The sequence below is a fragment of the Gasterosteus aculeatus genome, chromosome 7 (genome assembly GCF_964276395.1).
Source record: "Gasterosteus aculeatus chromosome 7, fGasAcu3.hap1.1, whole genome shotgun sequence".
Taxonomy (NCBI): domain Eukaryota; kingdom Metazoa; phylum Chordata; class Actinopteri; order Perciformes; family Gasterosteidae; genus Gasterosteus; species Gasterosteus aculeatus.
In genome coordinates, this window is record NC_135694.1 from 23,907,246 (window position 1) to 23,924,149 (window position 16,904).

The following is a 16,904-nucleotide window of genomic DNA, read 5'->3' on the forward strand; positions in this document are numbered from 1 at the left end:
CATTATCAAATTACATCATTAGTAAACTAAAATAACAAATCAATCCAGCATGTAAAAAATGGCATTTTCTCGCTCAAACGTCTTTAAACATTGTTGAGTCTCCTTATTGTGCTTATTTTGAGTGGAGTGGGTTTAAACATAATTACTTTGATACATTTTTATTTCTTGAAGTAAAATGTTAAAGCTTAAAACCCCTGCGAATCTGTACGTTTTGATTAGTGTTTCAGAAGATTTTAATTTATGCAGTAATAATTATTCATATGTGTCACAAGTGCAGACTTGGGATATTCAATAGTTAATTTGTGGTCCTGATTTAGATGTGACTTCCTCATCAAAGCATAATTAGCGGACCAAAGTTGGAGGCTGATGTTTGGCACAAATGTCTCGTAGACAGTTAGAGATGAATCATTTATTACCCCCGCATCTCTGGGGAGATGTTCACATCTGATGTTCTCTACAGTGGTTTGTTAAATGAAGCGGGACAGAAGTACAGGATCAAGTGAAAAGGTCAGAGGAGATCTTTTATTGATGGATGGCATTAGAGTTGTGGGCTATTCTCGTGGTTTGACCCGGTCAGTCAGTACAAGTTTGAATTGATTCATAGCAATTTGTGCATTTTAAACATTCATTTTAAAAACGCAAAAAACTCTCAACATTTCTGCACAGAGAGTAATACGCCGCCTGAACCGAATTTTCCAATTTCTGCGTGTGTGCATGTCTGTTTATTGATAACCCACGCAGAATCAAGGCAACAATGATGCTGATTGAGGTTTAAAGCGTGCAATCAATGCAGTGTTTTGTGTCACGCTGAGGCAATTATACAAACAAGTGAGAAAATTCACCTGCTTGTGCCAAAGCTGTGCATACGCACAGCCGGGGGGCAGCGGAGACACTTCAGACAGCCACTGTCTGCCCCGTGGTCTATGATAAAAGAGACGCCACAGATGAGACAAGAGACCGGCTAGAAAGAGAGGCAAAGGGGCAGAAGAGGGGGGGCAAGTAAAGTGGAAGAGAGTGGAAAGGGGGAGGTGTAGGTGGTACGAGAGGAAAAAAAGAATGAGGCGGGAGGGCGTGAGAGAGTGAGTGAGGGAGAGCAAACAGGCTCGTCAGAGGAATCAGCCAGGTGAAAGAGACAATCCCTCGCTCTGTATTTACTCTTCCTATTTCCAGGGCACATCCCGTGAGGCATTCTTTTTAAATATTTGATGAGCAATGTGCCCCTGGTTCACGGTGTTGACTTTACATCTGCAAGGTCCTCGGGTTCAGGGCTGCGTCACAAACCCTCTGGTGAAGACGCTTCAAGCAGATCGATAACTCGGCTCATTTAAAAAACGAATAGCAAAGTAGGCGTCTTTTGAGTTTGTTGTCTCTGCCTTCATGTTAGGAGAGGCCGGCAATGACAGGAAGCCAACTAAGATGTTTTAGAGGCGTCCCTGCCCGGGAGTCAGGGGTTTTTATACTTTTATGAACCTCCTTCCGTTGACATCTATTATTGAAGGACATGGTTCGCAGAGGCCAAGCCCTTTCGCAGTCTCGATGATTTTTCAGCGCTGTAATGGACGTTTCTGGAGAACGGTGGGAAAAAAGGCAGCCAGAAACCCTGTAATTCTAGAAGCTCGGAAAAACAGCTGTGGAAGTGTGCCCTAATAATCCACCACAATCCTGCTTTTAACATTCTTAGCCTTGTCTGTTATTAAAAGATCCATTGTCACCTGGTTTTCCGGGCTGTTGACACAGAGCGCTGGCGGTTTGAGGATTTAAACGTTTTTTGTTGGTTCAGCTCGAGCCGTCTGAGATTTGGGGTTGCGGCCCTTATCGTCCTGGATTAAGGATGCATGACTTTCACAATGCGTTCTCTGGTGGAAAAGTGTCCATGCTGTGTACTGATAAGGAGCAGAATCAGTGTGATACAAGAGGCCTGCTGTTACTCTCGCTGATATGGTGTTGAAGGAAGGACATCTATGAACAATTATTCGACAGTGTTTGAACAAGCCAGAAAGCCGTAATAGAACTTCAAAGTGTGTTTGAGGCTATTTCTGTGAAACTTTACATTTGTTATCTCAAAATGCTAATTGTTTCATGAATATATGTTTTTAATATTCACAAGAGCAAATCTCTTTGATATACAATTCATGATTGAGCCATATGCTTGTGATTATTGGATTACGGTTAACGTTTTCGACGTGCATCAATAGCGGGACAACGGCCTTAGTTTGAGTGTTATTAATCAAAACATCAAAACGTGCTGTTCGTTCCTTGTTGGTTTTTAGGTTGACATGATTTTACTAAATTTGAAAGTCATTTTTTGGTGCTTTTTGTGGCCCTACTTTTTATACCTGTTGTATCACCCTTAACTCCTGATTACTTTCCCATTGCAGCCGATATCAATGACCTGAACATCTGCTACGTGTTACGGAAGGAGGAAAATGCTACTTCTGATCTCTTCCATTTCTCCGTTGAGGATGACGGTAAGATTCTTTTAGGCCGTTTTATCTTTATATTTGCATCTTGATTTATAGCCTTTTCAAAGCATGAGCAGAAAGGTCCTGAATGTTGTACAAAATGACATTTAAAAAAAATGTTGATGGTCACAAATTGGCTCAAGGGAAGATCAAAGCTGTCCCGTTTTGGGTAAGGGATGTTCCTTCTAACCTTTAGACTAATCTCTTCGGGTGAATCTGTATCTTTCAACTTCTCCTTGAGTTTCTATTCAAAGATAATCACACCTGCAGGATGTAGAAAGATCTTTGGGATTTGGGTTTTGTAAATAGTTGTAAGCGGCTTATATTTGCTCTCACTTCATTTGATTCCGGAATTTGCCTTTAAAGTGAGCTGCTATTGAAAGTAGACTCGTCTGACAAATGTGCATGAGGCCCTTTGTCTGTAACTGTATTCTACGAGCGATTCTATTAATGTATTACACTGTATTACAGTGAATTCTATATTCAACCAAGGCTTGTTTTTCAATGCATTTTTGTCAGCATAGAGACAACATTAACCACCATATACTGGGAATACAAGCCATACTACATATTTTAGATCAAATTTAGGAAGCAGTTGTTCTGTCTATACTATGCTAGAGTAAGTTCTTAGGGCAACTCTCGTGCATAAAGCAAAGAGCACTCTGAGTTCAAACAACATACCTAAATACATCTTTATCTGCTGTGATCAACAACAGAGTGCTCAAATCTGCTGTGTCGTGGCTTTTTTCGAGATGCATTATGACCATCATTAACTTCCTGATCTACGCACATGAAGTGGCCACTTTAAACGATGTACGTTTCATTCTATATGTCTGCTTGCGAAAGGCATAAAATGACGTTCCATTTTGTGAGGCAGCAGCTTGTTCGGTAATCAGTAACTGCGCGTCTCGTATAGGAAATATCAGTCAGTGAAGGAGAATGTCAGAGGTGGATGTATTTGTCTTGATGTTCACAGAAAAGTAAAGCAATGTACATAGAATAGCATTAGCAGTAATAGAAATGTTGTTCATATTGAAAAAATAGAGTCCATTAGTCATAAAATCTTTATTTCATTATAAGTTAATTAATCTTTTTCCGTCAACGTACTTACAAACATGTGGCTACTTATATTTGTCAAAATACAACATTCAATATATACCACACGTTTCTTTGAGCAGGTGGCCCTTCAATGTACATTGAAAAGAAGAGCATGTGTGTATGTACAGAAAGCACTTGGAACAAATGATCTGTGTCTGTTCATTAATTCTTTCTTTTACAATCAAATATGATTAAAAAAAAGGCATTTTACAGAAGGAAACAATGCATAGCACAGTTTCGGGCTGCAAACACCAACTAATGCTTTCGCCCTGCTTATGCATTTAGCCTTTTGCTTATGTAAGCTTCTTTTCTTTCTTCTACCTGCTCTTGACTTAATTAAAAAGGCCCATGGCATTTAAAAGAGAACATGAGTTTATATGATCACTCCATGGGTGTACTGGATCCACTCTTTACCTTCCACGAGGGTCGGTGGTACTGATTCCAGGTAAAACCCTGTTAACATCCTGCTAACATTCACCGCAAGTATAACGAAACATCCTCCTCAACTCACGAGCCTGTATTTAACAGGAAGTGAGCCTCACGCCAAACCCCACACATTAATGTAAGCAGGTACGCCAATCGAGCACTTGTAGACACACAAACGATCGCACACAGGCACGCACAGCAGAGCGCAGAGGGGTAGCCGCGGGCTGAGGTGCCGGTGGGGCCTCCAGCACAAAGAGGTGTTTGATATTTAAGAGCCCAGGCAGCATTGTGGGTAATGAGAGCCCTGGGCGTCTGAGCTGGGTAGAGCTCCGAGGCAGCCACCGCTAATTACGTGGCCCTATTACAGGCTCATCTACGGGGGGGGGGACGAGTGTCAGGAAGGACCTTCTGTCACAGGTTCATACGCGCTGGGATCACTGTAGTTAACTGAAACGGGCGGCAACAGCGCTTTTTTTCCCCCCAGGCTTCTCTTTGGCTGTCAGATGTTCAGTTGACATGAAAATCATGAAATAAATACAGGCCTGAGGCGTCGATGAGTGCCACTGCTGATTGGTCAGTAGTGACAATCAGTTAGTAGGGACATGTTGATGTCAAAAAAACGTCATCAATGTGTCGGAAAGCTCGCACGTATTATGTTTACTGATGCATAAAAAACGACAACAAAGAGAAGCAAATGCTTAAATTTGAGAAACTGGACCATGTGTTACTACAACTGCATAGAATATCAAATACCACAGTACTTCCTGATTATTTTTAGTCAATCGACTGATGGATTAATGATCTAATAGTCCTTTTGTACATAACAGGCCATTTCCCTGGAATAACGACAGCACACATTTGCATACTTACTCAAGTTGTGCAGATAGTTTGGGTTTTATTTACCAAGTTTTGAGCCATCTTAAACCGCAGCTGGATACCAAAGGGTAAGTGGGTGAATTGCGTGTTTGCGTGACACCGAGCTACATAAAATATATAGAAATTGTTTTTATTTTTTATTTCATTAGACTTCAATACAGAAGGTTGGAGTTCTTCTGAGAAGGTCGAATAAGACCAAAATATTTAGACTCTCCTTATCCAGTTTTTTGTCATCATGTCTCAATATAATCTTTTCATCCCGTCCTCTCCCTTCTTGCACAATAGCAACCCTGAGATGCCACTGCTTTATCAACCCTCACAATGTGTCCCCTTAAAAACATCAGCTGAAGCCTCTAAATCCGTCATTGTACCAACCCTTCACTGAACGCACGTCACATATCTTTGATTTTCACAAATATCTCTTGAATATGCTAAACGTGTGTTTTAGATTCTCCTTGTTGTCGTCGGATGACTAATTACTTCACAGACTGCACTGCAGTGGCACCAGGTCTTCACGGTCAGCTTTGTTTGTGCGTGATTGGTTGTACATCTGGAGTGCCCATGGAATATGTTCAGTTCAGAAGAGCTTCTGTTTGGCTCTCCTCTGTTGAGTATTGCAAATTGTTCATAAGCGTGCAGTCAATTTAAAACTGCTTCTATAATGACTTTTAAAGAACTCAATACTAGAATGACAGATTCAGATTATGTCGTGGCTGAAAAGTCATGCATGAACACACCGAACGTAAATAGTCTGGTTTAGATTGCAGGAGTTCTTGAAATCTTTGGCAGTATAATAATTTCAGAGTTATGGTTGAAACTCATTGTGCATGTGAAAAAGAACAATAGACTCAACATGACTCAACACCATCGCTCCACATTGAGGATAATCACTTTTTTGTTGTCAACCCGTACAGCTAAGTTTACAAATGAGGGCAGAAGGTATACATCAGCATGCTGCGCACACACACACACACACACACACACACACACACACACACACACACACACACACACACACACACACACACACACACACACACACACACACACACACATGTTGCCAGGCTTTAGAAGTGGATTTTTCTTCATCTCGCTGCATTCAGGAATTTACTGTCACTCACTTCTCCCAGGACCAGACTCCTATCTTTATCCTCCTCAGACCTCCCTTCCCACACTGTCAGTGTCAGATCTTGTCGGATGTGTTTTATTCAGTCTTTTACTCCCAGCAACCCACGTTCACAAAACATTTTTTCCTTAGAGTTATTTCCGTCCGTTCTCACCGCCTATCAATATCCCCTTTTTTCCCCTCTCCGCGTATACAGTCTTTTTCCCTCCCGTCTCGCTGAGATAATCTGAAAGTATGCTGCGGTTTATTGTGCCGAGCGCCGACCGTCTCAGGCACCAGAACCGGGTGTAAGTGTCACGCCCGCGCCGTGTTTTCCCGCCGCCTGTGCCCTCCCGCCGTGTTCGTCTGTCAGTCGGCGGTGCTGATGGATCGCTCTCTTGTGGGATTACAGCAAATTCTGCGGTCGCGAATGTCGCCCGCGACAATCCGGATCTAATTAGAGCTCTGAGATGAGTGGCGAGACTTTTGAAGAGACTTTTCACCACGTTAAATCATCTTTGATTCCGCATCTCTCTGTACTTGACAGCCGACGGCTCGATGTGAAAACACGCGAGCGTGACGAAACGCCCGAGTCTCAAGAGTAAACAAAGAGCATGAAACGTTCTGATTTACATTTCTGAATACATGCAAAGCCATCGACAGTGGATTTTCTTCTTCAGTTTATCTGTTACATTTTTCACGCATTTTTTATTTTTATTTGATGGCCTTCATAAACTACCCCTGCCATCGCTGTTTGATTTTGAAGGCATCTCAACCTTTACTTTGTATTTAAATTATACGACCGAGGAGAAAGTTTGTCATCTCTGCTCTTCGACACGTTTTCTCTGAGGAGAGCAAGTAACTAATCCGAGGTGCATTAAACTAATCTCTCTGTTAAATATTACATTGGCAGCAGGGGGAACTCGCCGAGGTGATTGGCGCGCCGGAGTTATGTGATGCGCACAAAAAGCCAAAATTCAACGTGCGGGGCGTTTACACACTGAAACAAGCGTATGACTGCACACTCGTGCACAACTGCAGACGCACGCATGCACCCTGCGAGGCTCCACAATTTCTTGGTCCCCGGGCCGTCCCCCTTTAAGCTATGCCCAGGGTTGTATGCGGCTGTCTTTGTAGGCATCAGTGTAAGACCTCCCGGGTTATTAAGTGCACCACAAGAACTTCAAAGGAGCGAGGATCCTCTGCCCCAGATGTCAGTTTCGCATGGTTTCGTGTGCCAGGTCGCTTTTGGTGTTTCTGCAGCAAAGTCATGCCTTGTAGCGATTGAGTGTAGGGGGGGATACGTTACTCGGTTGTATGGAACTTTTATCTCGTTAACCGATAAGAGCGAGAAGCGTAATGGACGTGTCCCTGGAGTTGCGTGTTGCCCAAAGGCGCACAAAGACCCGATCGCACATCCTGTGTGTGATTTTGTTGGGTTCGATGTCTTTTGAAGTGGTTGATCAAACGCGGTGACTGGTGGAAAATAATTTGGGAAGCGGCAGTCCGACAGTCAAGATGTACTTGATCCCGCTGAATTAACAACGGGGAGCGAGAACGAGCGTCGGCTTCCACTTCGACCCCGTTAAATACTCACGTTCGCCCGGGGCCGTCAGTTCCTGGTCAGCCTACTGATTTATCTCACCGCACCTCAGGAGGTTTCCTCTACCATGCTGATTGTCTTGCGAGAGGTGTAGTGGGATACAAACACAGATACGCACAGAGACCGACACACACACACACTGCTGAAAAAGAAAAACACACACGCACTTTGTAGAAAAAAGGCACAGCTGAGTGCTGATTCCATCACAGTCTTTGTGTGATCCTCCTTGCCACTAGTTGCACACACCCCAAGCGTTGTTTGTACGGCGACTGGCACACAATTGTCAGGATAAACTGAAAGGTGATGAAGCATCCTTTGGTGGAATAAGTTGTTTGTATTTTGTCAAGCATTGCGATTTGTCTGGAGAGTAACTCTTGTCAGATGGATGGTGTGTGGGCTCCTATCACAACAAAAGTATTACTGGTAGTCTATTTTAGCAGAGAGGGTGTTGCAAAGCCTCACTTGCTTCATACTTTGTGAAAAAAGAAAATCTCTGCCAGGGAAATAAATAGCAGGTTTGGCGACTACTTCCTAGTGTTTTGCCCCCGGTTCAAGAGATCATTGAGTTTGTTGGTTGCCAGTTGTGATGAGAGACGGGGACTCCGGTACCAAGGAGTACAAGAGGCAGATGGAGATGTAATCGGCCACATCGCCACCAGCAGAAGAAATGTATCGAGCAGCAGACGGCATTGCTTTTCTGTTTTGAATGTCAATTCTCGGAGAACGCACAGGCTCACACAATCACAAAAAACACTCAGACACATGGTTGGAACTCAAGAAGAGACAAAGCCCTGACTTTTTAAGACTGAAGCTTTGTGTCGGGACGGAACTGGCGTGCGCACATTTCTTTTTTAAAAATGATGTATTTAAAATGTCACACTTTCTTGGAGGGGTGGAGGTGGCGCTTGGGGGGCAAGGCACCCCCCTTATTTGACGGGGAAACACTGGGTCAAGGATCTGCATATGTTTTGAATGATTGCTGAGAAAGGCACGGTGTGGGTTACTGTGAGAGAAGAGCTTGTATGAAAAGATGATATATTTAACTGGAAAACATTTGAACGATACGCAGTTGCTCTCCGGTGTTTTATTTCCGTTGTACATTATAGTTTCTCTGTCAAAGCTGTCGTCCTAACAAACAGTTTCCCCCCTCTTCCTCCAACCTTAGCATTTATTTAGAGCTCTTTCTGGCCCCCCGAAAGAACAAACCAATAGTCACTTTCCTCATAGTCCAACGTGTCCCTACAGTGAGAGAATTAGGACGACCTTCAGCACATGTTCACTTGCAATGCTGAACACGTGGAAACCTTTGGAATCAAACCCTTTATGATTACAAGACAAAGATGCAGCCATCAGTCAATATGCTATAAAGATGTTCCCACATTTCAGACAAGCATCAAACGGCAGATTTTCTAATGTCCCAATCCTAGAAGCTTGCTCTGCAGAATCCATGACCCCTAATTGGTTCTAAAAAAAACAACTAGTGTGTTGTGTTGAGTTGTCTTTTGTAAAGCCTTTGAAAGACGCCGTAAAGTGAATTTAGCTCCATTGAAGATGATTTCAAAGCTGCTTTTTTGTATGGTCAGCACATGTGAGAGGTCTTTTATCCTGGAGGAATGAGACACTCTGAAGCCCTCGGACTCAGATGCTTATTGTCTTTGCACGTGTCCTTTAGTGAGAGGTCAAGGACTGGTTCACACACACGAACATGCACACACAAACAGAGACACACTAACATCTCAAGCAGCTTATGCTGGAAGCTGGGATGAAAGTGAAGGTTGCAGTGAAGTTGGGATTGAAAAGTTATGTGCGTTTTCAAGGCTCTGTGTGAGATTTTGTCATTTCAACCAATGAGAGAAGCACAAACTTGGCCTCGGTGTTTTTTGGAGGTCTCATGAGCTCTGGTTGTATTAGCTGTCTCCTCACCTCAGTATGTTATAGCTACGTCTGTCAAGACAAAAAGTGTTAGAGTTTTCACCTCTGCTGTGTTTTAGCACCATGCCGGCATAACACGAGAGAGCTTTATTCCAACGGAGAGCTGAAACTGTGTATTTGTCGAGACGGAGGGTTTAATTTATCAGGATAGGGGAATACCACTATGCTTCCTTTCTGCCTTTTATGACCTCTAAAACGATGAAGGTGCTGTGCGTGCTTTTAACTGCTTTACCGCTCCAGCATTTCAGAATTTCATAAATGGCTTGTGAAGAACAAACAGCTTTTAAATTGTCCCCAATGGAACTAAGTATATTTAAGCAAACAGTCCTCCAGCTCTGCATTTCCGCACAAACCATTTATTCTGAAATTTAGTTTTGAACCGACAGCAATGCTATGCATACTTAATCCTTGTTTACCACTATGCAAACGCAGAAAAAGAAAGGGAAAATGATCCGTACTCAGGTTTTACAACACTACCTCATTATTTCCTTTCATTATTGCAGGGCTCATTCCTTTACAGCGGCGGCGTAATTAGCCGCACAAAGCCGCATTCTTCCTGCCTGCCTGTTGAGGTGGCAGCTATTGAGGCGCTCTGTTAGCTTAGCACTGACATGGCCGTCTGCAACACTGATTAGCTGACGTACATCACATTCTCCGGATGATGTGCGCGAGCGTGAAAGCAAATGCTGTTCAACAAAGGAGATTTGAATTTAATTAGAGAGCGGATGAGGAGATTGACTGTTAGATATAGAAAGGTAGAGTTTTGTATGGTGCTTTTTTCTATATCTGTAAATATTCAGCAGCAGATGTGTTGGGAACATTTAGAGGGCACCAAGCAAATAATTAAAACATTTCTTCCTCGTTACAGTTTCACAGTAATTGCCCCAGTGCAATTCTGAACTCGGCATTTGGTAGTTAAATGAGCACAGACATATTCTAGCACATACAGTCCCAACAGAGACGTTCCCACTTACATACGGATATTAAGAAAGAAACTAATTTAACCAAACGTGTGCAACTGGGAGAAACAAAATGTCTTCATGTGTGTATGTATTTTGTCCAGGTGGGAACAGGCTGAAGGGACAGCTGTTCCGTTTGGACTGGGCCTGGATCTCCCTGGAGAAAGATTACTACGTGGTGGACGAGGAGGACGCGTTCCTGGAGGTGGTGCTGAGGCGGAGAGGCTACCTGGGAGAGACGTCTTTCATCGGTCAGTCTGTTTGTCTTTCCGTCCCTCTCACTCTCTTGTACTCCAATCCAAGACGTTGTGTGTGTGTGATAACTTTTGAAGACTCTTGGTCAGTCTGTCAATTCGACCACCACATTGTATACAGACGGAGAGTAATAGAAAACAGTGGGCTGAAAGTAAGTCAAAAGGTATTAAAAATACATTGCATAGAGCAGGTGGATACAATTAAACTCCAGTGTAATTTTGAGTAAAAGTATTGGTTAGGCAACTTTTCTTTCCTTTTCCTCTCATAAACGGCAGCTCGTTGTTGGACCTTACAACTGCGTTTTGCAATGTGTAGCCCAATTTATGACAATAGACGCGAGGAGAAGCAAGCCAATGCCTTCGTCTTTGTCGAGCTGCTCTGTGTAGGTGGGTTTGATGCTTCAACAGCTGTGTAAAAGAAGAACTTCCGTCTGCATCGTACGGCACGTCTGGTACCTGACAGGCCTACTTTTTTTGGAACCCATAAATTCCAAAAAATTGCAGGAGCCAAAACCACGCCACATAGGTGACAACTTGCAGACGTTCCTCTTTTTGGTTGCCGATGAAAGGGTTAAATGAGTGCCATGTTGTTCCTGCAGCATCGCTACAGAATTTAGCTGAGAATCCTTCCAACACTAAGGGGGTACAATCTGCAGGGGGAAAGGAAATGATGCCAAAGGGGATTTGAGTCAAGTTGTGTCAAGCCAAACCATGCATTAGAAATGAGGCATCAGTGAACTACTGACCTTGTGAAAGATGCTCGATACACTAAAATATCAAAATCTTGAATTGTTTTTTTCTTAAATTCCAGCTTTGCAATAATCTCTGCTGGTTTTGCTTCTGCTTTAGTTAGCTTATGAATGGCTTGTCGTAGCCTTTTTGCTCTATTCGGCTGTAAAATGAACCAGAAATTCCACAAGATTTTCAGACGGAGAAGATTTAGCTTAAAAGCAAAGTGAGCGTCATCCGTAGAAACTCACCATCACCGCACAAAACAAATGGTGGGCAATGAACAGACTGCTGGCTCAAACCAAGCCAGCTGCACACAGTTCAATGCCAGCCTTTTTTGAATAATCTTTTTGACCAGCAGATGGAGGTGATTTAATGTCAGTGTTTGCGTGGATTCGAAGGTTAAAAGGATGAGGTGGAGTTTGTCCCCGAATGCTCTTATTATCCCGGACTTTGTCATGCTGCAGCTCGCTCAGTCCGGGAGAAGCATCCGCTGTAAGCAGCTTTTACCCTCTCCCGCTTCTCATCATCACTCTGATCCCTTTTAATCGCCAGGTCAGGTGTTAGCATCCTAGTGTAGCGGTTTATGTAAGTTTTAATACTTACCGTATATACCTGCTGGTTTGCATGTGTGCGTGTGTGTGTGTGTGTATGTCCAAGTGTGTGTATATGTGATTGCTCTCGGGAAGGTTTTGAGTGTCTCTTTGGCACACATGAAAGCTTTCATTCTGACTCTCATCTCTTTGCACAGTTTGTGCGTGAGCACCTGGTTATCTCTCACCACGCACACACACACACACACACACACACACACACACACACACACACACACACACACACACACACACTTACTTGCTCTCAAGACATCCTTTTGAATCAACAACTTGCATTGTATGTAGATGTGGTGCTAAAATGCCTCAATCATCAATTATTTCCTTCTTGACTGACATGTCCGCAAAATGTTGAGCGGAGGCCTTTTCATGCACTTGAGGGAAGCTTAAAGAGAAGAAATATTTAAAAGTGGATCTTGCCACACAGCACCTGCACCTGCACCTGAAATGAGTATTTCAAACGAAATGTAGCGCGTGCGCACCATGTATTTGTGTGCCGATACACCCGGAGTTGATCAGTCTGGCTCTGATGATGAAATATGGTCTCGCTGAGGGCGCACAAAATGAGAAACAGAAAGTGATCGAAGCCTAATAACTTTCATAGATTTCAATTTGCTGGACTGGTGAACAGAAGAATGGAGCGAGTGAACCGATAACACAGTGGTGACATACTTGAGGTGGACAAAATAGCGGGAACACCAATCAATACAATAAATAGAGCGCCACCACACTAAATATACTTTTGATAGATGTTTGGTTTCAATTGAAGACATTATCAGGCTGTAGTTTGTGTCGATGCACGATAAATATCTCATTAAGTCAGTGTTGTCTCGGCTCTGCTTGTGTTCCTCTTTGATTATTTAACTTTCATGTGTTTGAAAGAGTGCTTAATGACTTTTTAGTTTCCTCCCCGCCTCGGTGCATAATTGTGCAGCTTCCGTGAAGGAGGCGCTTGACTGGCCTCTCCTTAAGTTGCCCCAATCCACCTTTATATCATAGATTGTCACCGAAACACAAACAAAAACCGGTATGCTGCCTGTACTCAAGCTGTAATAAAATAATACAAATAATAACAAAATAAAAACTATGAGGCTAAAGCTCTTTGTTTACGTTTTTTCCATCCACATCAGAAGAGAAGCATAGAATCCCTGTTTACCTCCAATTTGTGGAAAGAGGAACAATCACGCACAACACAGACTTGCTGTCGTGCAAGGTCAAAAACTGCTGCCATCCTCACCTTGTCTCTATTGTTGTCTCCAATCTACTCTTTGTGAAAGAGCAGTGAAAAACAACATCACTTTTATTGAGCTCATTTAGCCAGTTAAAAACACAGTCTCGCCCATACAAACTTCTTTGCTGCTTTTAGGATTGTGTCATCATTGGTTCACGAAATGTCACAAAATAGAATACCAATCCCGATTTCCCAGAGCACAGTTTGACACCATTTAACTTCTAGTTTTGTCCAACCAGCAGTCTGAAATACAAATGCATTAAAACTTCAAAATAAGAAACATAGAAAATTAGAAATTAGATGGCATTTTTGCTCAAAATGTGACTTTTATGTATTAGTTAGTTGCCAGGTCATTTTCACTTTGCTTCAGCAACAAGTCGGTTCAGCCAATATACAGTACTTATGAAAAACCCAGATGATCAACAACAGCCATGTAGAGTAAACGTCAAATCAAAAGCCACACATTGACCTGCTGGCACAGGCAGATACTGCATGACGCAGTTGTGTGTATGCAGACGTGTTCCGTTTGATCGGCCATGCATTGTGTCCGCGAGGTGGACAGCCAGAGATTGCTGCAGCGTTAGCCGATAAAAGCAGCTGTGCTGCCGGCCAGGCAACGGCGGGGGAGAGAGCCGCTGCAGATGCTCCGTCACTGCAGGACGCGCGGGTGGAGAGGATCGGGGAAGGAGGAAAGCAGATGTGAGATCAAGGATCAACGATGCCCCCACGAAGCCGAGCTCAGGCAGAATGAGGCCGGACACGAGCGTCGGGATCAGACTGGAGCACTTCTTCCAATCTTATGCCGCACTTCTTATAAAGAAAGAAGAAAGAATCTAACCTAACAATGTTTGTTCTTTTTGCTTCTGACCTGCTTCTCCTCCTCATCCCCTCCTCTCCACATCATGTCTTTTCTCCCCCCCCCCCCCCCGTAACGCTGCGTGATAGTCCTGGTGGTCAATGCCACAGGCGGTCTTATATTCTTCCTCCACCTACTCCTCCCTTTGGCGTTTGTCTTATACCTTCTTCTCCAGCGCGGCGCACATTCCCTTTTACTTCCTGATCTATCTTCCCACATCCTTATTTTCTTCCTCTGTGGTAGTCACCCAGTGCAGTGTGTCTGCGCTGGTCCTCTCCGGCTTTGCCTCTTGTTTCCTCGCTCGGTTCCTTTCATGAAACTCTCAAAAGTCCTCATCTCAACTTCTGACTTTCCTTTCCAGTTCTGTTCTTTCTTCTTTTTTTCAGATCTTCTTCCCTTTATCAGTAATTCGAGGAACCACAACATGTAAACATGATGAAATTGAATTCTCATTCTTCTTTTCTATTTTTCGAACACTGCTTTTTAATTTTGATCCTTTCTGGTATTCTGGTATGTCGTTGCTCTGAGAGATAAATAAATGATTGTGAACCGGGCTTTATCGTAGCTTGAAGGTCCCTGTTTTGCGAAGCGAAACACACTCAATGCAAAGCAAGAGAAAGGAAACTTTCCGGGTATAAAAATAAATAATTTGTGTTTGTGAGCTACTTCTGTTTTGTGTGTTATTGTGACAGACGGGACTGTGGCTCTGAGGAAGTGCGACCTTAGGCGATGCTCATCTCTTTCCTACGGGGAGTCTTTTTGAGCCTCTCCATTACAAGCAGATCTGTGTGTGTGTGTGTGTGTGTGTCTGTGTGTGTGTGTGTGTGTGTTTGAGTGGAGCAACTAATCTTCAAGCTAGAAAGATGAGAAAAATGTGATTCCTAATAATAAACCGTTATGGGTACAATTGTTGAGTCATCTTGTCTATAGAGTAGTCTTTGTTTGTGGCAGAGTCACATTTGGCAGTTTGGCAACCACATGTACTTGTGGTAATTATACTTCTACGCTGTGCAGTAAACAAATGAAGGCCGTTGTCAACATTAACCGCATTATCATCACAGAAAAGGTTGAATCTGAGAATTTACATTACATTACATTACAGGTCATTTAGCAGACGCTTTTATCCAAAGCGACTTCCATAGTCGCTTTATTAGCTTATCCATTTTTTTTAGTTTATTTTTATTAGTTTATCCATAGGGTACAAACTCAGAAAAACAAGAAAGTACAATTTCATCAAATAAGCCAATTTACAATTTGATGTAGATGAGTGGTGTTATAAGTGCAATCTAAGTGCTACAATTTGTTAGTCTTTAGTCGAGTTAGAGTCTGAAGAGGTGAGTCTTTAGTTTGCGGCGGAAGATGTGAAGGCTCTCTGCGGTCCTGGTGTCTTCAGAGAGCTCGTTCCACCATTTCGGAGCAAGGACAGCAAAGAGTTATGATCTAGTCGAGTGTTTTGCTCTCAGTGAGGGGGGGCGAGCAGTTTTGCAGATGCATAGCGGAGGGTGCGGGTCGGGATGTAGGGTTATATTTAAGTTGGAGACGATCACTTTTTGGCGCGACACCACAGAAGGTGACACGCTGGGAGCAGGTGCTTCTTTAAATCATAAAATATCAGTTTTTATTCCAAAAGCATCTAATTCTCAAACAAATTGTCAATTCATACATTTGGATCAAGAATAAGCGGATACATGAAGAGCACCCAGGAATCACCGAGTCTTGAGTTAATCGGATTGAACTTACTTTCAAAAAGCCCCCCGAGGAGTCGATTTCTTGTGTTGCATTAGTGGAACCGGCGATGAGCAATAGCTGCATCATTAGCTTTTCCTGCTGAGAGAATTCTAAAAAAACCCAAAGCAATTTGAGGGATAGCAATGCCTTTGCCGTCCCTGTGTGTGCAATGTGCTGCTGTGTGAAGATCGGGTAAGATGCGGGTTCTCTGTTGTGACCACAGACGGTAGCAGCTCGGCTTAACGCCACAAACCATTCACAACAATCTCGAGGTTTCAGGCCACATTTTTAACAGTCGTGTTGGGAGTTTGTGAAAACATGTAATCATAGGAAGTCATCACAGTTAGAGAAATGTGAATTGGTGTGATTGTGTAAAAGTGTTTACTCCTCCTTGTGTTGTTCTCACCTTAAATTCTGCACACCATGCGCACAGCGCAGATCTTACAGTGTGCGTATGATATAATGCATCCAGTCTCATCTGCATGTGTTTGTTGCCTTCTTTTTTATTTGTGTCAGAAAACAAATCCTTTTTTATCTACAGGCACATGCGTCACCGTGCCGTGGCTCCGCTCCCCTTGTTCTCATGAGGCTCTATGAATGTTGCCGAAGGAGTATGAACAGCATATTTTCCGAGCGTAAATAACAATTATTGTGTGGCTGATGGCACCTTGGTTTCCGCGATGAGCTTTTGATGTGAAACCCAGTAGTTCCAGTAATCTCTGCTGGGTTGAACAAGGTGTATTAATGAGCATGAATATGAGATGGATTGTTGTGAAGTGCATTCAAATTGAACCCCTGCAATAAATGAAATAAGAGACATTTGAAGAGGAAAAGAAACACAGACTTGCATGATTAGCTTGCCCTGGGGAAAAGATCGCGGTAGATAATCCATCTCGGCAAGGTGGAAGACGCTTATTTAAACGCTTCAGTCACAAATTCATTTCACACATTCCCGAGGCTCAGTAAGTGATCAGTGAAAGAGAAATAGCACCCTATTTTCTCACACCGCTCTCTGAACAACATTAAAAAGGTGT

At 43.1% G+C, this 16,904-nt stretch overlaps 1 protein-coding gene across 1 annotated transcript in view; it reads left to right on the plus strand.

The window, feature by feature from the left end:
- The window catches only part of frem2a (FRAS1 related extracellular matrix 2a), a 45,266-nt gene that overhangs the window by 5,366 nt on the left and 22,996 nt on the right, over positions 1 to 16,904 (plus strand). Inside the window, exons 2-3 of the mRNA XM_040182324.2 lie at positions 2,379 to 2,468; positions 10,566 to 10,712. Of these exons, the coding sequence (XP_040038258.2) occupies positions 2,379 to 2,468; positions 10,566 to 10,712 (237 nt within the window). The remainder of the gene's footprint in view (positions 1 to 2,378; positions 2,469 to 10,565; positions 10,713 to 16,904) is intronic.